The following is a 26,260-nucleotide window of genomic DNA, read 5'->3' as shown; positions in this document are numbered from 1 at the left end:
AGAAAGCCAGGCACAAAATGTTACATATTATATGATTCCATTTATGAAATACTGAGAATAGAAAAATCTATAGAGACAGAAGGCAGATTTGTGGCTTCCAAGAGGGTTGGGAAGGCGGAATGGGGAGAGACTGCTTAATGGTATAGGGACTCCCTTTTGGGTGATAAAAACTGAAACTAGAGAGTGGTGATGGTTGTACAACATTGTGAATGTATTTAATACCACTGATTTGTACAAGTTAAAATGGTTAAAGTGGCAAATTTTATGTGATGTGTATTTTACCACACACACACACACACACACACACACACACACACACACACAAATCAGAGTCAGTCTCATGAGGTCAGATGAAACCAGGCTCCAGTCTGAGCTACTTGCAATTCCTCCATACTCTCACCACAATTCAGTGATTACAAGAATCATTTTCTCAAAAGGAAAAGCAAAAAACATACAATAGAAACTAAATTCTGTTAAAAAATATCACAATGTTCTTATCATTAGAACTCCTTTAACAGTCCAATTATAATAAAATTATATATCTAAACCTTCTAAGAAGGGTTTTCTCTAAATTTATTTTAAATTATTTGATAGGAGGACTGAGAAAAACAAAACCAAAAGAACCTCTCATGATTAGCTACCAAAACCCCTAAATACATATCATAAAAGAATTATGATGTTTCTCATGCTACTATAAAAATTATAATAGCATTTACATTATATCCTTATGCACTATATGAGCGAAGGTATACATGTCCACACAAGAGAAAATGAATGGTTTGGAAAGAATCTGGATGAGGCACATAGTTCCTAGAAACATACTATGTATAATAGTGGAATAGGATTTGTCCAATGAAATCAATCAGCAAAGCTTTGGAAGGAATCCATTAGGTCCAATTACAATAAAGAATATTTTCAATTAATCTAGCTAACTACTATTTATTCAAGATAATCAAATGGCCTATTTTCCAAGTGTTTATTTCCAGATACATAATGTAATCCACAGCTGCCTCCTTGACCAATGGCGTCCTTCCATCCACCTTCCTCACGCCCCTCCTTAGCCTTCTCAGGTTTTTATCTGTAAATTCCGCCCTTCACTTCAGAGTTCCTTCAGTGACACCTATTTAACAACTTTTTAGGAAAAACCTGAGTTGTGCCAGTTGGAGGTGTCCAAATTGGTCAAAGAAGGAAAATTTGTGTTGTGTCTTGAAACACAGTTGTGTGGGAGGTGGGTGAGTATATCTGAGAGCTGAGGTTGGGGCTGGGGGGGAGAACACGAGTATCTCAGAGATCAAATCAAAAGCCAGAAGTTATGGAAATGCCAGGGAGAATATGGGCAAACTGGGAAAAAGAACCTCATGTTCAAATCTTAACTTCTAAATAGCATTTGGCCTAATATATTTCCACTGCTAATCAGTTTTTTCCTGGGATGTGAGATATGTGCCCCCAAATTATCACATTTTATCTATTATAAGATTCCATCAGTAGTAAGACATGCCATCATTTTACCCACTACTAAGAAGCAAAAACTTTCCCAATTAAACAATGATGTGCCAACAGTTTTAAGAAGGGTCCTGATTTAAGAAATGTTTAGATGTCAAAAAAAACCCACCTTACCTCTTGTAATGGATGAAATAAGATTCAGTTTTTAAAAGAGGTAGGTTTTTATTTTTGGCTTTGTTTTGTTTGATTTTTTTAATTGATGTATAGTTGATTTACAATATTATATTAGTTTCAAGTGTACGACATTGAGATTCAGTAACAAAACAGTGGTTATAGTTCCCTGAGGTATACAATATATCCTTCTTGCTTATCTATTTTATACATAGTAGTTTGTATCTCTTAATCCTATACCCCTAATTTGCCCCTCCCCCTTCCATCTCTTCTTTGGTAACCACTAGTTGGCTTTGTGTAGGCAGAAAATAAAAATTACCTTTAGATTAGTGACCAAAGTAAATATAATTAAATTTTCCAATTTAGACTCTGCTCTTTAAATCATGCTATTTTGCAGAATATAAAACAATTTATATTCAATTTTAATACAAATCTGCTTAAATCTTACTTTGTTTTTTTCAGGAAGCGATGATGTTTGAATTACCAGATGAAGCCCACAGTTCACCTACAATGTAAAAATTAAACCATAAAATATGCTCTTAACTTATACACACACACACCTCCCCAAAATAGTACACCAAGATATAACAAAAAATTAGAATAAAACAGAATGCTCGCTTTTTGCTTGTTTCTGGTAAATTATCATGTTCTGGGGACCTGCTGAAAACAATAAAATCACAACTAAGAATTAAAAGGTTTCACTGTGATTTATCTTCCAAAATGTCTGCAGCAATTTAACCCTCTACTTAGCACCTAAAGCTTTTGACACTTGCTATTTCAGGTCTAAGTAAATAGCTCAGTGAGACAGGTGAAGGAGGTGGCGGTGCCAGTTAATATTTTCTTAATTAAAAAAAAAAGAAAAGGAATTGACCGGTTAAAGGAATTTAAATGAAGCTTAGCCTTTCACAGCAGACCAGCTCCACCTTCTGGGAAGCCCAGATCCTGGACAAGACTTTGAATACCCATCACACAATATTAAATACCCTCCAAGTGCCTTGGTCCAGTCCAGGAATCTCAAGCCTCGGTCAAACAATAGCTTGCGTAGATTCAGAGGTGCTGGTCCCAATAATACAGCCCATCACCTAGGACAAAGACTCCAGTCAGAAAGGACGCTACTAATGGGAAGAAATAGTAGGAGACCCAACCTACGTTGCTCGCAGCCCGGCCAGAAACAGAGCGGTATTTCCCGGGAATCATGGCAGGAGACAGTCCAAGAAGATCAGTTAGATCTGCCTTAGAAGTGACGCTACAGCACAGATTCAGACAGCGAAAGGGGTCATCTCCCAGGCAACCCGCTCAGGAGTTACCATGGAAACTACCATTTCCGGTCTGGTCCTCCACCAAAGCACTGGCCGATGCCCTCGTTAGAGCCTCTGGTTATTTTTGGGGGGCCCAAAACGTCAGCACTTCCTAGTTCTATTTTCCTGGCCTCATAAAAACAGAGCGGGAGTGTGGAGAGGAGGATAAGACGGGGAAGAGGCCGGCCACCTCGGTAGCTATGACAACCACCGCTTCCGGTCCGTCCCTCTTTACGGCTCACCTCAGCTGGGCCCGCGCGAAATTTGTATCCCTCTGCCTGTGGCCACCTGCTCTTAGGGGAAGCTGCAGGGAGGAGGAGGATCTCCGAGAGCCGGGTACTTTCCCAGGTGGGGCCGCAGTTCGGCACTTCCGCCGGCCGGAGGTGGGGGAAGGAGACAAGGCGTACGCTGAATCCGGCAGGTGAGTGCTCAGGGAGTGCGCGGCCGTGTGGAGGGCCCACATCTCCCAACCCGGAGTCAGCTGCCGTGCCTGCCAGCTGCGTGGCCGCGCACTGCGGCAACACCACCACGTCCGGGAAGTCGCTGTTCCGCTTCCCCAAGGACCGGGCTGTGCGGCTGCTGTGGGACCGCTTCGTGCGGGGCCGCCGCGCCGACTGGTACGAGGGCAACGACAGGTCGGTCATCTGCTCCGACCACTTTGCTCCCGCCTGTTTTGACGTCTCCTCAGTTATCCAGAAGAACCTGCGCTTCTCCCAGCGCCTGAGGCTTGTGGCGGGCGCCGTGCCCACCTTGCACCGGGTGTCCTCCCCGGCAGCTAAGGGGCAAGAAGAGGGAGACGGAACGGGCGGCCCTGAGAAGGGAGGAGAGCCCCAGGCCGTCAGGCAGCCCGAGGCTGCCCCGGGGCCAGCCTGCTGTACACTCCTCCGGGCCAGGTAGAGGGCTGCGGCTTCACAGGTAAAGGGCCACCCAGGAGTCCCCCGAGGGTCGTTGGAGGACCCTGGGTCTGTGGCTAGGCTCCTCCACTTAGTGTCGTCTTGGGAAAGTCACCTCACCTCGAAGGTTTCTGTTTACTCAGTGATCTCCAAGAGCCTGTTTAGCATTAACACTCTGGAATTATAGTTTCTTCTACCTCCTCTTCCCCAAAACACACTCATTCTCTCTCTGTCTCTGTCTCTCTCTCTCGTTCTTCAGATTATAGTCGCCGTCACTCTCCGCTCCTGAGTTTTTAAATAGAAAGTGTTTAATTTGAGAAAATCTCAAGGAATGGGGTGCTTGAAACTTTCTGCATACCGTATTACATAAGCTTGAGGAATTATCAATTATGCTATCAAAATGGCGGGGGAAGGGGGATACGAGATGCTGATGAAGATGGGGCTTGCTGATAAACGATCCCTTCCCACTTCTAAACTACCTCTTGACTGACTGCCTTTAAATTAAATCGTTCCAATGAGCTGAATTTTCCTATCTTGCTCTCTTCTGCGTACTTCCTTGATACTCATAAGCACTGATTACACTTATTTTGCATCTGGTCACTACTGCCTTCTTGCCCAGTTCCCATCTTAAAGAAGACTTTCCAGTCTTCTTTGAGTTAGTCAAACTTCAGCCGTATCACCATAACATAGATTAAATTATGACTCTTAACTGGATCTAAAATGTGTTCAGTTTTAGAGATAGGAATAATTCACCAAGAAGTCAGGTGACTTGTAACTGACATTTTGGCTTTGAATATATAGAGGTATTCGTTGAATTTTAGAGCTGAAGGAAACCTAAGTTCTCATCTAGTTCAGACTCAATATTTATGCACAAGAAAGCCAGTCCAGGAGGTGAATTTCCTCAAGAGCCTTTTCTCTAGGTCTAATTGCCAGACAGAAACTCTTCTGCCATACCAACCTGCTTCCTACATTGGGGTGGATGCTTAAGACCCTTTAATGACACCCTGCAATTGTTAGGATGAAGAATAATATTATTAACACAACCTACAAGTCTCTGCATGCTATTTACCCCTGCCTGCCACACCAGTCCTATCCCAGTCCACCGTCCTTGTTGCTCACTGTGTACCAGTCATGCTGATCTTTTCAATTTTTGAACATACTATATTCTTTCCTACCAATAAGCCTTTTCTCCATTATTTCATGTACTGCCCTGGAATTATGCCCCTGCCATTTCCCATCATCATCAATTGAGTCCTTTTACTTTAAAAATATGCTCAAACATCCTTCCCTTTTGCTTCCCTAATTATATATTCTCATTCTTCATACACTTCATTAGCACATATACTTCAGTTGCACTCATCACAGTTGTCATGAAATAATTGTATAATTTCCTTAATGTTTGTCCTCACATTAGAATGTAAGCTTTGTGAGAGTAGGGATCTTATCTGATTTGTTCACTATTGTATTGCCAGCAACTAGAACAATATTTTGCAAATTTAAGGAATTCAATAAATATTTGTGGAATGATTATGTGACTATGAGAGCAGTTTTTTTTAGTACAATAGAAGTTTAGTTCTCTGCCAGTTTCCCTTCTCACCAAGCTGTATACCAGTCAAGACGTCTGCCTCTTCCTTGAACCATCTATCCACCATCATTGCCTAGCCAACCTTTACCCAAGCCCATATATGTACATCTCTATATAGATATATATAAATATGTAGTAAAAGAGGTAAATATTAAACATGTGCCACACACACCCTTACACCATTTTTCTTACTCATAATTTTATCATCTAATCAAAAATTGCAAGAAAAGCCAGGCTAATAAAACAACCAAAGATCTTATAATACAACAAAGGCTAACTATTGAGAAATTTAGAATAGATACCAACTCTGTTTTCCAGTTAGTAAATATATCCAGCCAACACTTCTGACAATCCATATTACATTAATATACATGCTGAGTTATTAGGAAACTATGTGTAGGTTTTAATAATAGTACTTTATGTAAAGTTTAAAAAGTTTATTTAGACTTGAGAGCAATAAATTTTTAGCCGGTCTGGATTGAGAACCCCAATAGCATCTCTAAGAAAGTTTACTCGTGCCACCTTTCACTCCTTCCCCCACTCACTGTTTTTCTTTCCAAGACCAACTGACTAAACAGCAAATTTCCAGTCACTCTACAATATTTATTGAGGAGCTATTGTAAACACTGTTTTGGGTGTTTTGTGCTATATGTAGAGAAATAGTATGAATGTAGCCTATCTTTAGGGAGCTTGAGGAAAGATTAGGGGCCACCTCCAAGGAAAAAAGGGGGTTCTGATGAGCACCATACACTGATACTTTGCTTCATATAGCTAGAATTATTGTCTCTCCGTAACTGTTAATTTTGCATCCTTGTTTTTCTAACCCAACTGTATTTTTTAAACTTTAATTCAAATATAGCAAAATACAGGAAAGTGCTTAAATCATTAAATTATCAGAAACTGAACATGTGTAACTACTGTAGGTCAAAGAATTAGAACATTACTAGCAACTCAAGAGCCCAAGCCTAGCTCCTCCATCCTCAAGGCAACCAAGTTTACTTTCTTTTGAATTTGATGTAAGTAGAATTGTACTGTAGGCATTTCTTGCATCTGGCCTTTTTGTTCAACATTATATTTGTAAGATTCATCCATATTGTTGCATATAGCAGTAATATGTTTGCATTACTATATAGCAGTTTATTGTACGAATATACCAAACAATTTTTTTATCTCTTCTGTTGTTGGACATTTGGGTTGTTATCATTTTGGGGCTATTAGAAGTAATCCTGCTGTAAACATCCTTCTACATGTCCTTTTCATATGTGCACACGTTTCTGATGATATATACCTAGAATTTCTGGGACATGGTATTATATTAAACTTCAGTAAATAATACCAGATAATCTTCTAAAATAGTTGTACTAATTTACACTACTAGAAGCATAATCAGAGTTTACGTTGTTTCACATTCTTGCCTACACTTGGATTGTCGGTCTTTTACATTGAGTTTTTTGAAGGGTGTGTAATGGTGGTTTACTTTGCTTTCTCATTTCATAAATGACATTAGTAAGGGAACAACTTTTCAAATGTTAATTGAACATTTGGATAGCCTCTTTGGCGATATTCCGATTTTTCTGTTGGATTGTCTTTTTCTTGTTGATATAGAGTTCTTAATCAATTCTGTCTTCAAGTCCTTTGTCAGTTAAATATGCTTTAACTACCTTCTCCTCTTCACTCTTAATAGTGTCTTTTGATGTACTGAGCTTGAGCTTTTTTTTTTTTTTTTTTTTTCCTGTGTACTTAGTTCTTAATTTCAATGTAGGCCAACCTAACCATCTTTTTCTGTATACTTAATGCTTAAAGCATGCTGCTTTGCTGTTTTCCATAAACTTACTGTTTTTAGTCTTTACATTCATATCTACAACCTATTCAGAATTGATTTTTGTGTATGAAGTGGAGTTTGTTTCATTTTTTCCTCATATAGATACCCAATTGACTCAGCATCTTTTATTGAAAAGGCTAGCATTTCCTCAGTGTCCTGCAGTGTCAACTTTGTCATAAATCAAGTTTTCATATACACATTAGTCTGTTTCGACATTTTAAAATGCTGTTCCATTTATGTTTGCCTATCTTTACACCATTATCACAGTACTTTACTATAGCTTATGTTAAGAATTAATATCCAGTTGGCATATTTTTCTGACAAATGCTTATTTTCAATAATGATTGTGTTTTATGGTATTAGTTTAAATGTACTTGCTAAAATTCTTTATGAGACCTTAATCTGAACCAAAGTTGAGGTAATCAAGTAGTTTTACTTTATATGGAAGTTACTATTGAAATAAAAAATCACAGAGCAGAAGAAATAAAGCACATGGTCATTGTACAGCCCCCCCCCAAAAAAATTAATATCCAGTTGATTAATTCCTCTTACCTTGTTCATCTTCATGGATGTCTTGGTTATTTTGGGCTCTTTAAATTTCCATATATATTTTAGGATTGGTTCATCAATTTCCACAAATTATCTGTTGGGATTTTGACTGAGAGTGCATTGAATTTTTAAATGAATGTAGGGAGAAAGAGCACATTGACAATACTGATTCTTCCAATCCATGAACATAATGTATCCCTCTATTTATTTGGGTTTTTACATTTCTCTTAAAAACATTATGGCATTCTATGTAGAGGTCTTGTACATATTTCATTAGATTTGTTCCTATTTGATTTTGCTATTATAAATAGTATTATCTAAAATTTTATTTTCTATAAATGTATGTGGATAAATTGATTTTTGTTGACCTTGTAACCAGAAACCTTGTTAAACTCATTTATTAATTCTGGTAATTTGCAGATACTTTTGGACTTCCTACATGTATAAAAAATATATGCATATAGTTTTTGATGTTTATGCTTTTGTTTCTTATTCTTCCTATTGCACTAGCTAGAACCTCCAGTACAGCAGGGGAAATAGAAGAAGTGATGGGGAATCCTTTTCTCATTCCTATTTTCAAAGGAAAAGTCATTAATATTTCACCATTTGATATGATTTTTGCTATAGTTCTTTTGGTAGCTGCTCTTACCATAAAAAGAAATATTCCCCTCTCTTCCAAGTTTTGGCTACAGATTTAAATCATAAATGATGTTGAATTTTTTCAATGCTTTTTCTGAACCTATTAATGATCACATATTTTGCTTATTATTCTGTTAATGTCATGAACTTTATTGCCTGTTTTTGACATATAGAGTCAAACTTGCATAGCTGAAGCAAACCCAATTTGCCCAAGGTGTATTATTCCTTTAGGTATTGTTTAATTTGATTTGTTAACATTCTATTTACAATTTTTGCATATGTGTTCATAGGCAAAATTGGTCTATACCCGTTCTTTCTTGAAATGCCTTTTTCATGTTTTGGTTTCAAGATTATGCTGACCAATTTGGAGTTGTCCCCTCTTTCATCATTCTCTGGAAAAGTTTATATAAATTGGCATTATATATCCACTAATAAATTTGATATTAATATTTTGTGGAATTCACTGGAAAAGACACCTAGTCCTGGAGTTTTCCTTATGAGAAGATTTTTTAATGATGGATTCAATTTCTTTAATAGTTATGGGGTTATTCAGAGTTTTTCTGTTTCTATATCCATTTTGATAAATTGTATTTTTCGAAAAATTTGTCAGTTCAATCTAAGTTTTTAAACATATTGACACAAAAGTGTTCATGATACTCTTTTAAAATTCTTTATGATCTGTTAGTAATTTTTGCTTTTTCATTTTTATCGATTTTTATTAGTCTTTTCAAAGAGTGAACTCTGCCTTTTGATCTTCTCTCTGATATTTTCTTTTTATTTCTATTATTATTTCTTCCCCTCAAATTATTTTGTTCAGCTTTGATTTTTAATTGATACACTAGATTTATACATTACTGAGCTAAAATGATTAACATAGACCTTTTCCTATATGTTTTCACATTAAATAAACTTGTTAAAATGTGAAAACTTCACTTAAACACTAGGATATCTTTACATATTCAGACGTATTTCAAACAAAGGAGACCTTAAGGATAACTAACTTGCTTATGTGAAGACAAAATATTGGATTACCAAATATTTCAAATTTTGCCCAACTGCTTACATTTTTTAACAGACTTCTAGTATCCTTTTTTTTTTTTTTTTTTTTTTTTTTTTGTGTTACGCGGGCCTTTCACTGTTGTGGCCTCTCCCGTTGTGGAGCACAGGCTCCAGACGCGCAGGCTCAGCGGCCATGGCTCACGGGCCCAGCCGTTCCGCGGCATGTGGGATCTTCCCGGACCAGGGCACGAACCCGTGTCCCCTGCATCGGCAGGCGGACTCTCAACCACTGCGCCACCAGGGAAGCCCCTAGTATACTTTTTAATTGAAGTATAATTGACTTACAATATTATATTAGTTTTAGGTGTAGAACGTAGTCGATATTTTTATAGATTAGACTCCATACAAAGTTATTATGAAGTATTGGCTGTATTGCCTGTGCTGTATATTACATCCTTGTATCTTATTTATTTATTTATTTTTGAATTTTTGAATTTTATTTTATTTATTTTTTTACAGCAGGTTCTTATTAGTCATCCATTTTATACACATCAGTGTATACATGTCAATCCCAATCTCCCAATTCATCACACCACCACCACCACCACCCACGGCTTTCCCCCCTTGGTGTCCATACGTTTGTTCTCTACATCTGTGTCTCTATTTCTGCCCTGCCAACTGGTTTATCTGTTCCACATATATGCATATATATCCACATATATTTGTTTTTCTCTTTCTGACTTACTTCACTCTGTATGACAGTCTCTAGATCCATCCACGTCTCTACAAATGACCCAATTTCGTTCCTTTTTATGGCTGACTAATATTCCATTGTATGTATGTACCACATCTTCTTTATCCATTTGATGGGCATTTAGGTTGTTTCTGTGACCTGGCTATTGTAAATAGTGCTGCAGTGAACCCTGGCATGCATATATCTTTTTGAATTATAGTTTTCTCTGGGTTTATGCCCAGTAGTGGGATTGCTGGGTCATATGTTAATTCTATTTTTAGTTTTTTAAGGAACCTCCATACTGTTCTCCATAGTGGCTGTATCAATTTACATTCCCACCAACAGTACAAGAGGGTTCCATTTTCCCCACACTCTCTCCATCATTTATTGTTTGTAGATTTTCTGATGATGCCCATTCTAACTGGTGTGAGGTGATACCTCATTGCAGTTTTGATTTGCATTTCTCTAATAATTAGTGACATTGAGCAGCTTTTCATGTGCCTCTTGGCCATCTGTAGGTCTTCTTTGGAGAAATGTCTATTTAGGTCTTCTGCCCATTTTTTGATTGGATTGTTTGTTTTTTTTAATATTGAGCTGCATGAGCTGTTTATATATTTTTGAGATGAATTCTTTATCCGTGATTCGTTTGCAAATATTTTCTCCCATTCTGAGGGTTGTCTTTTCGTCTTGTTTATAGTTTGCTTTGCTGTGCAGAAGCAAAAGTTTTATTAGGTCCCATTTGTTTATTTTTGTTTTTATTTCTATTACTCTAGGAGGTGGATCAAAAAAGATCTTGCTGTGATTTATGTCAAAGAGTGTTCATCCCATGTTTTCCTCCAAGAGTTTTATAGTGTCCAGTCTTACATTTAGGTCTTTAATCCATTTGGAGTTTATTTTTGTATATGGTGTTAGGGAGTGTTCTAATTTCATCCTTTTACATGTACCTGTCCAGTTTTCCCAGCACCACTTACTGAAGAGAATGTCTTTTCTCCATTGTATATCCTTGCCTCCTCTGTCATAGATTAGCTGACCGTAGGTGCATGGGTTTATCTCTGGGCTGTCTATCCTGTTCCACTCATCTATATTTCTGTTTTTGTGCCAGTACCATATTGTCTTCATTACTGTAGCTTTGTAGAATAGTCTGAAGTCAGGGAGTCTGCTTCCTCCAGCTCAGTTTCTTTCCCTCAAGACTGCTTTGCCTATTTGGGGTCTTTTGTGTCTCCATACAAATTTTAAGATTTTTCGTTCTAGTTCTGTAAAAAATGCCATTGGTAATTTGATAGGGGTTGCATTGAATCTGTAGATTGCTTTGGGTAGTATAGTCATTTTCACAATATTGATTCTTCCAATCCAAGAACATGGTATATCTCTCCATCTGTTGGTATCATCTTTAATTTCTTTCATCAGGGTCTATAGTTTTCTGCATACAGGTCTTTTGTCTCCCTGGGTAGGTTTATTCCTAGGTATTTTATTCTTTTTGTTGCAATGGTAAATGGGAGTGTTTCCTTCATTTCTCTTTCAGATTTTTCATCATTAGTGTATAGGAATGAAAGAGATTTCTGTGCATTAATTCTGTATCCTGCAACTTTACCAAATTCATTGATTAGCTCTAGTAGTTTTCTGGTGGCATCTTTAGGATTCTCTATGTATAGTGTCATGTCATCTGCAAACAGTGACAGTTTTACTTCTTCTTTTCCAATTCGTATTCCTTTTATTTCTTTCTCTTCTCTGATTGCCGTGGCTAGAACTTCCAAAACTATGTTGAATAATAGTGGTGAAAATGGACATCCTTGTCTTGTTCCTGAGTTTAGAGAAAATGCTTTCAGGTTTTCACCATTGAGAATGATGTTTGCTGTGGGTTTGTCGTATATGGCCTTTATTACGTTGAGGTAGGTTTCCTCTATGCCCACTTTCTGGAGAGTTTTTATCATAAATGAGTGTTGAAATTTTGTCAAAAGCTTTTTCTGCTTCTATCAAGATGATCATATGGTTTTTCTTCTTCAGTTTGTTAATATAGTATATCACATTGATTGAATTGCGTATATTGAAGAATCCTTGCATCCCTGGGATAAATCCCACTTGATCATGGTGTATGATCCTTTTAATGTGCTCTTGGATTCTGTTTGCTAGTATTTTGTTGAGGATTTTTGCATCTATCTTCATCAGTGATATTGGTCTGTAATTTTCTTTTTTTGTAGTATCTTTGTCTGGTTTTGGTATTAGGGTGATGGTGGCCTCATAGAATGAGTTTTGGAGTGTTCCTTCCTCTGCAATTTTTTGGAAGCGTTTGAGAAGGATGGGTGTTAACTCTCCTCTAAGGGTTTGGTAGAATTCACCTTTGAAGCCATCTGGTCCTGGACTTTGTTTTTTTTAAAAAATAAATTTATTTATTTATTTATTTTGGCTGTGTTGGGTCTTCATTGCTGCACGCGGGCTTTCTCTAGTTGCGGCGAGCGGGGGCTACTATTCGTTGCTGTGTGCAGGCTTCTTATTGTGGTGGCTTCTCTTGTTGAGGAGCACAGACTCTAGGCACGCGGGCTTCAGTAGTTGTGGCACGTGGGCTCAGTAGTTGTGGTTCACGGGCTCTAGAGCACAGGCTCAGTAGTTGTGGCGCATGGGCTTAGTTGCTTTGCAGCATGTGGGATCTTCCTGGACCAGGGATTGAACCCATGTTCCCAGCATTGGCAGGTGGATTCTTAACCACTGCACCACCAGGGAAGCCCAATGTTGCTAATTTATTGATATGGTTATGTTTACGAAAAAAATTAAAAGCAGTTGAACTTTTAAAACTGATTATCATGTGTAATCCTCTGGGTTGTTCTTTCAGAGTTATTTTCATATTGGCCCCTTGCTCTTTATTTCATTGTCCTCCTCATAAGTCTTCATGATCTCAGCCTCTGTAGTCCAGCAGCATAGCCTCAGTGTCTCTGTTCCCATTCTAGTTCATCCTGACTGGACTTTGTTTGTTGGAAGATTTTTAATCACAGTTTCAATTTCACTACTTGTGATTCGTCTGTTCATATTTTCTATTTCTTCCCGGTTCAGTCTTGGAAGCTTATAGCTTTCTAAGAATTTGTCCATTTCTTCCAGGTTGTCCATTTTATTGGCATAGAGTTACTTGTAGTAGTCTCTTAGGATGCTTTGTATTTCTGCAGTGTCTGTTGTAACTTCTCCTTTTTCATTTCTAATTTTATTGATTTGAGTCCTCTCCCTCTTTTTCTTGATGAATCTGGCTAATGGTTTATCAATTTTGTTTTTCTTCTCAAAGAACCAGCTTGTAGTTTTATTGATCTTTGCTATTGTTTTCTTTGTTTCTATTTCATTTATTTCTTCTCTGATCTTTATGATTTCTTTCCTTCTGCTAACTTTGGGTTTTGTTTGTTCTTCTTTCTCTAGTTGCTTCAGGTGTAAGGTTAGATTATTTATTTGAGATTTTTCTTATTTCTTGAGGTAGGCTCATATAGCTATGAACTTGCCTCTTCGAACTGCTTTTGCCACATCCCATAGGTTTTGGAACATCGTGTTTTCATTGTCATTTGTCTCTAGGTATTTTTTGATTTCTCTTTGATTTCTTCAGTGATCTCTTGTTTATTTAGTAACGTATTGTTTAGCCTCCATGTGTTTGTGTTTTTTACGTTTTTTCCCCTGTAATTGATTTCTAATCCCATAGCGTTGCGGTCAGAAAAGATGCTTGATATGATTTTAATTTTCTTAAATTTACTGAGGCTTGATTTGTGACCCAAGTTGTGATCTGTCCTGGAGAATGTTCCATGCGCACTTGAGACGAAAGTGTAATCTGCTGTTTTTGGATGGAATGTCCTATAAATATCAATTAAATCTATCTGGTCTATTGTGTCATTTAACGCTTGTTTTTCCTTATTAATTTTCTGTTTGGATGATCTGTCCATTGGTGTAAGTGAGGTGTTAAAGTCCCCCACTATTATTGTGTTGCTGTCGATTTCCTCTTTTATAGCTGTTAGCAGTTGCCTTATGTATTGAGGTGCTCCTGTGTTGGGTGCATATATATTTATAATTGTTATATCTTTTCTTGGATTGATCCCTTGATCATTTTGTAGGGTCCTTCCTTGTCTCTTGTAACACTTTTTATTTTAAAGTCTATTTTATCTGATATGAGTATTGCTACTCCAGCTTTCTTTTGATTTCCATTTGCTTGGAATATCTTTTTCCATCCCCTCACTTTCAGTCTGTATGTGTCCCTAGGTCTGAAGTGGGTCTCTTGTAGATAGCATATATATGGGTCTTGTTTTTGTATCCATTCAGTGAGCCTGTATCTTTTGGTTGGAGCATTTAATCCATTCACGTTTAAGGTAGTTATCAATATGTATGTTCTTATTAACATTTTCTTAATTGTTTTGGTTTTTTTTTTTTGCGCTATGCAAGCCTCTCACTGCTGTGGCCTCTCCCATTGCGGAGCACAGGCTCCGGACGTGCAGGCCCAGCGGCCATGGCTCACGGGCCCAGCCGCTCCGCAGCGTGTGAGATCTTCCCGGAACAGGGCACAAACCTGCGTCCCCTACATCGGCAGGCGGACTCTCAACCACTGCACCACCAGGGAAGCCCTTGGGTTTGTTTTTGTAGGTCCTTTTCTTCTCTTGTGTTTCCCACTTAGAGAAGTTCCTTTAGCATTTGTTGTAGAGCTGGTTTGGTGGTGCTGAAATCTCTTAGCTTTTGCTTGTCTGTAAAGCTTTTGATTTCTCCATCGAATCTGAATGAGATCCTTGCCAGGTGGAGTAATCTTGGTTGTAAGTTCTTCCCTTTCATCACTTTAAATATGTCATGCCACTCCCTTCTGGCTTGTAGAGTTTCTGCTGAGAAATCAGCTGTTCACCTTATGGGAGTTCCCTTGTATTTTATTTGTCATTTTTCCCTTTCTGTTTTCAATAACTTTTCTTTGTCTTTAATTTTTGCCAATTTGATTACTATGTGTCTCAGCGTGTTTCTCCTTGGGTTTATCCTGCCTGGGACTCTCTGCGCTTCCTGGACTTGGGTGGCTATTTCCTTTCCCAGGTTAGGGAAGTTTTCGACTATAACCTCTTCAAATATTTTTTTGGGTCTTTTTTCTCTCTCTTCTCATTCTGGTACCCCTATAATGCGAATATTGTTGCATTTAATGTTGTCCTAGAGGTCTCTTAGGCTGTCTTCTCTTCTTTTCATTCTTTTTTCTTTATTCTGTTCCACAGCAGTGAATTCCACCATTCTGTCTTCCAGGTTGCTTATCTGTTCTCCTGCCTCAGTTATTCTGCTATTGATTCCTTCTAGTGTATTTTTCATTTCAGTTATTGTGTTGTTCATCTCTGTTTGTTCTTTAATTCTTCCAGATCTTTGTTAAACATTTCTTGCACCTTCTCAATCTTTGCCTCCATTCTTTTTCTAAGGTCCTGGATCATCTTTACTATCATTATTCTGAATTCTTTTTCTGGAAGGTTGCCTATCTCCACTTCATTTAGTTGTTTTTCTGGGGTTTTATCTTGTTCTTTCATCTGGTACATAGCCCTCTGCCTTTTCATCTTGTCTGTCTTTCTGTGAATGTGATTTTTGTTCCACAGGCTGCAGGATTGTAGTTCTTCTTGCTTCTGCTGTCTGCCCTCTTTATCTTATTTATGTTATTCCCAATAGTTTGTACCTCTTAATCCCCTTTCCCTATTTTGCCCCTCCCTCCACCTCTCTCCCCACTGGTAACTGCTAGTCTGCTCTCTGTATCTGTGAGTCTGTTTCAGTTTTGTTATATTCCTTCATTTGTTTTATTTTTAGGCTCCACATATAAATGAAAATATACAGTATTTGTCTTTCTCTGTCTGACTTATTTCCCTAAGAATAATACCCTCAGGGTCATTCATGTTGTTTCAAATGGCAAGATTTTATTCTTTTTTATGGCTGAGTAATGTTATATATTTATATGCCACATCTTCCTTATCCGTTCTTCTGTTGATGGACCCTTAGGTTGCTTCCATGTCTTAGCTATTTTAAATAATGCTGCTATGAACATTGAGCTGCATATTAAAAGATTTCCAGTATTTTTCTTTAATTTTTTAAGGTTTTATTTTTTTAGAAAAGTTTTAGGTTCACAGCAAAATTGAGGGGAAGATGGATTACCCAATTACCCCCTGCGCCCACACATGCATAGCCTTCTCCATTATCAACATCCCCCACCAGAGTGGTACATTTGTTACAACTGATGAGCCTACACTGACACATCGTTATAACTCAAAGTCCATCATCGTTTACATTACAGTTCACTCTCTCATCTCTCTACTTTTTCAATTTTTATTTACCATTCTTTCTTTAACTTCTTGAGTATTAAATTGGATCATTGATTTCCAGAATTTTCATAGTGAATGGCAGATGGGACAGCTAAGTTTGACATACTTATTTCCCAAATGTAGAATTCAGTAGAGTTTATTATTTGAGGGAACACTCCTGAAATGAAGATACGTTAGAAATATCTTGTGAAATAATTTTTTGAATGGTGTTAAAATTGCAGTGTAAATTAAGGCTAATTAATTTTTTCTATACTATTATGTACATTTAAGACTATAAATGCCCTTCTAAGTGTGACATTAACTGAATCCCACAAGTTTTAGATTTTGAATATTTTTATTATTATTTAGTGTAAAATATCTTCTAATTTCCACTGTAATTTTATCATGGGTTACTTAGAAGTGTATTTAAAAATTTCCAAAGATGCAGGTATTTTGTAGTTATATTTTTGTTATAGACTTTTAGGTCAGTTACACTGTGGCCAGAGAATATACAGCATATGGATTTTTTTTTTTTTTTTTTGGCGGAACGCGGGCCTCTCACTGTTGTGGCCTCTCCCGTTGCGGAGCACAGGCTCCGGACGCGCAGGCTCAGCGGCCATGGCTCACAGGTCCAGCCGCTCCGCGGCATGTGGGATCCTCCTGGACCGGGTCACAAACCTGTGTCCCCTGCATCGGCAGGCAGACTCTCAACCACTGCACCACCAGGGAAGCCCCAGCATATGGATTTATTTTGAAATTTATTGAAACTGTATTAGGCCTAATGTAGGTTAGTTTTTATAAATGTTCCATGTGTACTTGAGGTGAATGTATGTTCTGCAGTTGGATACAATTCTCCATATATGTCTATTAATCATGTTGTTTAAATTTCTTATATCCCTATGGAATCTTTGCCTGCCTATTAGTTACTGAGAGAGGTGTGTTAAAAATCTTCCACCTTGGTTTTTTACATATTTAGTCTTCTAACAATTTTTGTGTTGTATATTTTGAAGCTGTGTTATTATATAGCACCAATATAGCAGCACCAGTTTTCTGTAGGTTAGTGTTAGCATATTAGATCTTTTTTACACCCTTTTATTTCAATCTTTGTGTTTCCTTAAAAGTTTAAGCCTTACTGTGTCTTATGGTTGCCCCTTTGAAGACAATGTATCTTTTTTTCCTCTGGCTCCTAAGTTTTTCTCATTGTTTTCCAGTTTTACTGTAATATGCAAAGATATGGTTTCCTTTGTTTTTATTTTAGTGAATACATTTAGTACTTTTGTAAAACCATGTCTTAATGCCTTGTATTCATTTTGGTAAATTCTCAGATGTTATTTGTTCAAATACTGTTTCTGTCCCATTTTCTTTCTTTTCCTTTGGGACTACAACTGATATTATATATTATGCTTTTTAATCTTTTCTGCTGTACCTCTTATGACCTTTTCTATAGCCTTCATCCTTTGGTCTTTCTTTGCCTCATTCTAAAAATTTTCTTTTGCTTCATGTTCTAGTTGATTAATACATATCTGGGAATTCTGTTTCTTAAATTTTTAATATAAAGAAGTAATCGTGTATGTACACAAAAATTTTTGTTCAAAGATTTCTAATATTATGGATTGTTTTAATAAATTACAGTATATCTGTACAATAGGTTGTATGCAGCCATAAAAATTATATGTAGAATATTTAATAACATAGAAACATGATGTATTAAAGAGGAAAACAAGATTATAAAACATATGTTCCCAATTTTAAAAAATATATAGAAAAAGACAAAATTGATACCAAAATATGAAGTTGTTAGCTATGAATGATGGGATTACGGCTAATTTTTTTTTCTTTTTGCTTCTCTGTATGGTGCAAATTTTCCTCAGTGATCCAATGTATTACTGTTATAAAAGGAACAAAAGTTATTTTTTAAAGCCTGAATAAATTCCTAAAACTCCATTTTATCAGGAGTACATCTGTTTTGTAAAGAAATATATACTTATTCTAGACCTTTATAATGCTTGGCTTAAAAGTAGAAGTAGATTAGCTGTCAAAATTAATCATAACTATAAACACAAAGATAAAGACTTCAATTTTTATTTAAATCCTCAAAAATATTAGGTGTAATTCTTCATGTTACAAAGGGACTCTTCACAAAAGTTTCTTCATAAAGTTTCTTTAACTTGGGCATTCATAGCCTGTGTTACAGCAACCAAGGATGCTTGCTAAAATTTCTTTTCAGTGGTCTAGGTAAAATTACAAAGTGCTTTTTTTCATTTCTCTATCACTTATTTTTTCTTCCCACACACCCTCTTACATTTTCCGGATATCTTTTCTTAGCCTCTTCCACATAATTTCCAGGTACTCAGTCTTACATTACCTTCTGAATATCCAAATTCCCCTCCTTTCTACCTCTTACTTCTCCCATAAATCAAAATTTCCATTTCACGTTGTAACTTCTCTCAGGAAAGCATAAAAACATTAAAGCGTATTATCTTACGTTATTTCTCTGTCGTGGATAAAGGGCTGATGATTAGGTCTTCTAGAACGATGCTACTGCTTTGCTATGATATACTTAATACGATTACAATCATTTAATACTAGTAGTAGTATCTCTTCCAGCTGTTGATTTAGGGAAAATTCAATGGGTTGTCGGCAAATAGCTTAATAGCATATAGATTTCTGCTTGACCACAATGCTTAGAAATAGACTTAGAAATAGTAAAGGGCAGTATGGCAGACTTCTTAACTACTTGGACTATGGAGCCAGCTTGCCTGGGTTCAAATTCCAGCCTTCCTAATATGTGACCTTGAAAAGTATTATCTATACTTTTTCACTGTTTATAAGAAGGCCTTACCTTCAGTATAATTCTCCTCTGATTTATGTTTTTAGATTGCACATGAAAATCAAGTTATACAAACACAAGTCCATGCTGATAATCTATCTAATGATGTCACTTCAGTACCTACTCACTGTGAGGAAGGCCCAGTGCACAAAAGTACATAAATATCTCTGAAGAGACCCCCTCACTACAGTGTGGGTAAGTTTTGACTTTTCAGTTGATTGATCAATTGAATTGGACTTTTGTGTATGAAAAGCAAATTCTAACTCATAGGTAATTGTGTTTATTCTCCTTCAGGTATTCAGGCCAAAGTGAAAGTGTTTGGAACACGACTATGTAATGCAACTACTCAGACTGATGAATTGTGGTCTAGAACGTCCTCTCTCTTTGACACTTACTCCAGTGACTCAGAAACAGATGAGGACTGGAATATCAAGAGTGAACAGAGTGATTTGTCTTACATAGCTGTACAGGTAAAAGAAGAGACCTGTTAGCGCAACATCAAATGATTTGATGTGCTCTAGGTTTTCAAATCTTTGCTCACATAATTATCTCTTTGCTCTTGTAAATCTTTCACCTCAAGATAACTTGACAGTTGAGTATGCAGAATTTGTTTAGCTCTAAGGGAAAAATTTGCCTGTCTGTCAAGATAATAAAGGTAGTCCTGCCCACACCTCCCCACCCCCCACTTTCACCTTTTTTTCTTTTTTCTTTTTATACTTTTGGTGCAAATCAAGTCATAAAACAAAACCACAGTAGCAGCATTGCCAGATCAAGATTAAGCATTGACTATTTAAGCTTAGTTCAGAAGCAACGCTCATATGGGACTTACTTGACACTCACGAGTTAGAATGTCACTGTTCTAAATAACTTGAAGGTGAAGAGCATAACTGAGCACAGCTAGGTCTGATACGACTAAATGATTTGAGGGTAGAGCCAGGACACTTATCCTTGATTATTATTTTCTATTATTTCTATTATTTTTTAGTCTGTCCAGTTGTAATACTATTACATCTATGAATCAGTCCCTGTGAGCATTTCTGGTGAAGCTATGTCATTTACAGAAAAATTTCAAAGGGAATCAATTTAAATAGAGATAGAATTTCATATCCTTAGATTACCTTTATAATGAAATCCGTTTGCATCAGTTCCTATTACATCAAATTAATTAGTTTGATTAATTTAGATAGAAGTTATTAACATCATGCAAAAAGAAGTATTACATTTCTAACATATCCCCATTTTAGAAATTAGGTTTTCCGCTACCAGTACCACTTTGGGAAATAAACATGTGAAACTTAGCTGCCCCATCTGCCATTCACCAGGAAAATTTCTATGGCAGTTTTGTACCATGAAGTAATTTATTACAATAGTTTCTGAGAAACTTATTATAACTCTGATCTTGTATTGAAAATAATAAAAATAAATGTCCATTTTACATCTCACATGTCCTGTTAGTTCTGCATGATTGGAAGAACTTACATGGATTTTATCCTCAAAGGTTTAAATAATACACCAAAGTGATTTTCTTCCAAGCTAATTTCATGTCTGACTTAATTTGAACAGTATAATTTTAATTAAAAAAACAATAAAATAAAGTATTAATCGAAGTTGTAAGCCTGAACAATGATTACGTAAACACATAGCATTATTATTATTATTGCTGGTTTGGCTTGAATTTAAGATAAATATTTGATGTTTTAAGAGAATGTTGTGTTTTAAAATTAAGCATATAAATCTTCTGGAACTAAATGTTATCGGGGGGGGGCGTGGGGGGTAACTGTTTTCCCTTGAGCTCTGAAACAGTGTATCTCCTTAATCCAAATCATAATGAATGTTATATGCCCATTCATCCCCAAATTTCACTGCCATGGGTTTACTTCATTTCTATATGTTAAACAACTTTGACAGCCATAACAGCACTTTGTGTTCCTCTTTTACTAATAAGTTAATTTTATTTTTCCTATCAATTGAAAATTTAGATTTGGTTGGTTGATTCAGATGATTTTATAATGAATTGTGTAATGTTTCACTGCCCTAAAGTAAAATGAAATACTGGCTTTATTTTATTTTATTTATTTTTTTTAACATGTCAATGCTTTTTTTCCAGTTTTATTGAGATATAATTGGCATATAGCACTGTATAAGTTTAAGGTGTAAAGCATAATGTTTGACATATATATATCATGAAATGTTTACCACAGTAAGTTTAGTGACTATCCATCAGCTCATATAGATATAAAATTAAAGAAATAGAAAAAACTTTTTTCCTTGTGATGAGAACTCTTAGGATTTACTCTCTTAACAACTTTCATGTATAACATACAGCAGTGCTAATTATATTTATCATGTTGTACACTGTATCCCTAGTACTTATTTATCTGGTAAGTGAAAGTTTGTACCTTTTGACCACCTGCATCCAATTCCCCCTCCCCTAGCCAGGCTTCTCCAATAACCACAAATCTGGTCTCTTCTTCTGTGTTTTTTGTTTGTTTTTGAAGTATAATTGACCTCCAACATTATGTTAGTTCCTGTTACTCAACATAGTGGTTCCATACTTCGCTATATTTCAAAATGATCACCAGGATACGTCTAGTTACCATCTGTCACCAAACAAAGATATTACGTAATTATTGACTGTATTCCCCACACCATACATTTCATACCCTTGACTTATTTTGCAACTGGGAGTTTGTTCCTCTTAATCTCCCTCACCCAGTTCTCTCCTTCCCCCGCCACATTCTCCCCTCTGGCAACCACCTGTTTGTTCTCTGTATCTATAATTCTGTTTCTGTTTTGTTATGTTTGTTCATTTGTTTTATCTTTAGATTCCACATATAAGTGAAGTCATACAGTATTTGTCTTTCTCTATTTAGTTTATTGCACTTAGCATAGTACCCCCTAGGTCTATCTATGTTGCTGAAAATGGCAAGATTTCATTCTTTTTTATGGCCAAGCATATCCATTGTGTGTGTGTGTGTGTGTGTGTGTACCACATTTTCTTCATTCACCTATTAATGGATAATGCTGCAATGAATATAGGCATGCATATATCTTTTTTAATTAGTGTTTTTGTTTTCTTCAGATAAATAGCCAAGAGTAGAATTGCTGGATCATATGGTAGTTCTATTTTTAATTTTTTGAGGAATCTCCATATTGTTCTCCACAGTGGCTGCACCAATTTACATTCCCATCAACAGTGCATGAAGGTTCCCTTTTCTCCACATCCTCACCAATATTTGTTATTTGTTGTCTTTTTGGTAATAGCCATGATGACAGGTGTGAGGTGATATCTCATTGTAGTTTTGATTTGCATTTCCCTGTTGATTAGTGATGTTGAGCATCTTTTCATGTGCCTATTGGCCATCTGTATGTCTTTGGGAAAATGTTCAGATCCTTGGCCCATTTTTCAATCAGGTTGTTTGTTTTTTGATGTTGCTGAGTTATATGAGTTATTTTTATATTTTAGATATTAACCCCATATTAGATATATCATTTGCCAATCTCTTCTCCCATTAAGTAGGCAGCTTTTTAGTTTTGTTGATAGTTTCCTTTGCTGTGCCAAAGCTGTGGCTTTATTTTAAATTGAATATAGGGATCTTATAGTTTATACATTACTGTTTACTTTTTGCATACATATTTTTGTTTTTCTGAATTTCTTTTGTTACCAGATGAGTTTAGTGGTGGGGGGGGGTCTCCCATGTTATTCTTCATTTATTTATTTGATACTTATTAAACATACTCTGTGCGAGACAACTGTCCTAGGCACTAAGGATACATTGGTGAACAAGACAGACAAAGATTCTGCCCTCTTGGTGCTTACCTTTTAGTGGGGAGCCAGACAAAAAATAAGGAAATGAATGAATAATCTCAGATAGTGATTAGTCCTTTGAACAAAATAAGCAGAGTAAGACGTTAGAGCATAATTGGAGTGGGGGGAGAGCGTGTGCTCTTTTAGGGAGGGTAATCAGAAAAGGCCTCTCTGGGGCTTCCCTGGTGGCACAGTGGTTGGGAGTCCACCTGCCAATGCAGGGGACGTGGGTTCGTGCCCCGATCCGGGAAGATCCCACATGCCGCGGAGCGGCTGGGCCCGTGAGCCATGGCCGCTGAGCCTGCGCGTCCGGAGCCTGTGCTCCGCAACGGGAGAGGCCACGACAGTGAGAGGCCCGCGTACCGCAAAATAAATAAATAAATAAATAGGCCTCTCTGAATATGTGATATGTGATCAGAGACCTGAATGATCAGAAAGAGCAACCATGTAATGATCGCAGGGAAGAGCGTTCCAGATGATAGGGACAGCATGTGCTCCGGTATTTGAGGAATAGCAAGAAGGCTAGGTGTAGCTGGAGATAATGAACTAGGCAGAGAATGATAAGAGATGAGATTGGAGTGATGTGTAGGACCATACCATGTAAGACAGTTGAGGTCACAGTCAAACATTTTTTATCTTATTCTGGTCTTAAATTCCTTTTTAAATGTATTACTTGGCTGGCTAATCTGCCAGTATTTATTTCTTATTCTTAAAAAGCTTAATTGGATACACACATAAAACCATTAGACTTAACGTGAGAGAAGAGAGATATGTCAAGAGCGTGTGAATATAAAGTTTGGTCAGTCAAAAGTATTCCTCTATGGGAATTCTGGAAAGATGATAGTGGTGAATGGTGTCGTTTTTTTTTTTTAATCTCCCCAAATTTCTTCATGAAAACAAGTAGAGCAGTTCCTACTCTGTTAGTAGCAAAGAAGCTTGTCTCAGATTAATCCTCCCATGGATTACACGTATACATTCTGGGGAAAAATATACCAGACAACTTTGGAGAGACTGGGGAGCATCAAAAGAAGGTAGGACCATGAAGTCAACCTTGAAAGAGTTGAACTGCAGTAGGTGAGATGTCCTCTATGCGCCTTTCCACCTGAGTACACTCCCCATTCCATGCTGTGACGGGCAGTAGAACTCAAGCAGAAAGCTGCAGCCTTACTAGCTTGAGGAGTCAAAGGTGAAAATTAAGGGCTATCAGAATGAAAAGTGATGGGGCAAGTCATGGAAAAGGAGAAACCACCAGGGAGGGGGATCAAAATCTGCTTCAAACTCCACCCAAATCCTTGACTAATCACTGAAACACACATATGTTTTGTGGAGAGGCCTCAAGGGGCCCAGCAGAAAGCAGCAGTTGGAAGCCTTAGCTTAGCTGCTATCCATCACAGTGGCAACAGGAGTTTGGGTCCAGCCAAGTTAACTGGCCATTAAAACAAAATCCATCATGCTTTGGAAGAAGATAACAATTTATCGTCCAGAATATCCAGTGCAAAATTAAAAATTAGTTGTCATGTGGAGAAACTGGAAAGTGTGACTCATAATAAAGACAAAAAGGAATCAAAAGAAACCAACCCCATGATAACCAGAAGTTGTGATTACCAGGCAAAAACTTTAAAGGAGCTATTATAAGTATGTTCAAGGAGGAAAATATAGCAGTACTGAATGAAGAGTTGGGGAATCTCAGCAGGGAAAAAGAAGCTATAAAAAAAGAATCAGATGGAAGTTCTAGAACTGAAAAGAGACAAGCTATCAAAACGGACACAAGAAGAAACAGAAAATCTGAATAGCTCTATAGCTATTAAAGAAATTGAATTATAATTCTTTCGCAAAGAAAATTATAGGCCCAGATGACTTCACTTAGAAATTCTATCAAACACAAGGAAATATGCCAATGTTACACAGCTCTCTCAAGATGAATGGACTAGGGAACACTTTTCATTTCATGTTATGAATTCAGGATCACTCTATTACCAAAACTGGCCAAAAACATTATAAGAAAAGAAATTACAAACCAACATCCCTTGTTGAACATAGATGCAAACATCTTTAACAAACTTTTAGCAAACCTATTCTGCAATATATTACAAGAATAATACATCACGTCCAAGTATAGTTTAGCTCAACAATGCAAGGTTAGCTTTACCTTAAAAAAATCAATCAGTGTAATTCACCACATTAAGAGAGAATAAGGGGTACAAATCATATGATCATCTCATTAGATTTAGAAAGAACATTTGACAAAAATCAATATCCGTTCATGTTAAAAAAAAAACTCTTAGTAAACTAAGAATAGGAGAGAATTTATTTTCTCAATCTGATGAATGGCAGCCGTGAAGTATATACCTATAACATCATAGGTAATGTTCAAGGGCTGAAAGCTTTATCCATAAAATCAGGAAAAGGGCAAGGGTATCCATTCTTCAGTATTCCTATTCAACATTGTGCTAAAGATCCTAATTAGTGCGATAAAGGCAAAAAGAAAAAGAAAACGCACAGTTTAAAAGGAAGATACAAATCTTTTTTTTCTACAGATAACATGATCATATACATAGAAATGCCTGTGGGATCTACAGGAAAGCTACTAGAACCAATAACTGAGTTAATAAAGTCGAAGTACAAAAATCAACTGTATTTCTATATACTGGTAGTAAATAATTGGAAAGTGAAGTTTTAAAAATCCATACTACTTACATGGGACTTGCCTGGCAGTCCAGTGGTTAGGACTACGTTTCCACTGCAGGGGGCCCGGGTTCAATTCCTGGTCAGGAACTAAGATCCTTCAAGCCATGCGGTGCAGAAAAAAAAAAAAAAAAAATCCATACCACTTGCGATAGGGAAGTGCAAAGGATTTAGAATAATAACCAAGTGTTGGAGAGAGAAAGAGCAACTGGAACTCTCATGCATGGCTGATGGGAACATAAAATGTCACAACCACCTTGGAAAACAGTTTGGCCAACTTTCATAGAGGTGACACCCAAATCATTCAACCACGCAATTCCATTCCTAGGTATATATCCAAGAGAAATTAAAATATATGCATACCCAAAGACTTTTACACAAATGTTCTTAAGAGTCAAAGCCTGAAAACAACCCAAATGTTCATCAACAAATAAATGGATAAACAAGTTGTAGTATATCCAAACAATGAAATTCTCTCAGCAGTAAAAGAGAACAAACATATATGTAACACCATGGATGAATTTTGAAAACATTCTGAGAGAAAA

General features: G+C 36.8%; 2 protein-coding genes across 3 annotated transcripts in view; one reads left to right on the top strand and one right to left on the bottom strand.

Annotated features, from left to right (window-relative positions):
- Positions 1–3,327, bottom strand: part of LRRC49 (leucine rich repeat containing 49) — a 128,688-nt gene extending 125,361 nt beyond the window's left edge. The window contains exons 1-2 of one of the 2 annotated variants that reach the window (XM_029239428.1): positions 2,764–3,327; positions 2,063–2,119 (exon numbers count right to left, since the gene is read on the bottom strand). Coding sequence is in view for 1 of the 2 variants with exons in the window: in XM_029239429.1 (XP_029095262.1) it covers positions 2,063–2,119; positions 2,764–2,811 (105 nt within the window). In the remaining variant the exon portion in view is untranslated. The remainder of the gene's footprint in view (positions 1–2,062; positions 2,120–2,763) is intronic. The other variant, XM_029239429.1, reaches the window with a different exon arrangement.
- On the top strand, positions 2,810–21,268 carry THAP10 (THAP domain containing 10). The gene is given in 4 exon segments (XM_029237108.1): positions 2,810–2,990; positions 3,211–3,827; positions 19,270–19,417; positions 19,517–21,268. Coding segments are annotated over 4 exon segments (1,143 nt in total). The 3' UTR covers positions 19,714–21,268.
- The last annotated feature ends 4,992 nt before the right edge of the window (positions 21,269–26,260 follow it).

Source organism: Monodon monoceros, unplaced genomic scaffold, assembly GCF_005190385.1.
Source record: "Monodon monoceros isolate NGI ecotype Baffin Bay Population unplaced genomic scaffold, NGI_Narwhal_1 Super_Scaffold_21, whole genome shotgun sequence".
NCBI lineage: Eukaryota > Metazoa > Chordata > Mammalia > Artiodactyla > Monodontidae > Monodon > Monodon monoceros.
This window is presented reverse-complemented; position numbering and strand designations above follow the sequence as displayed.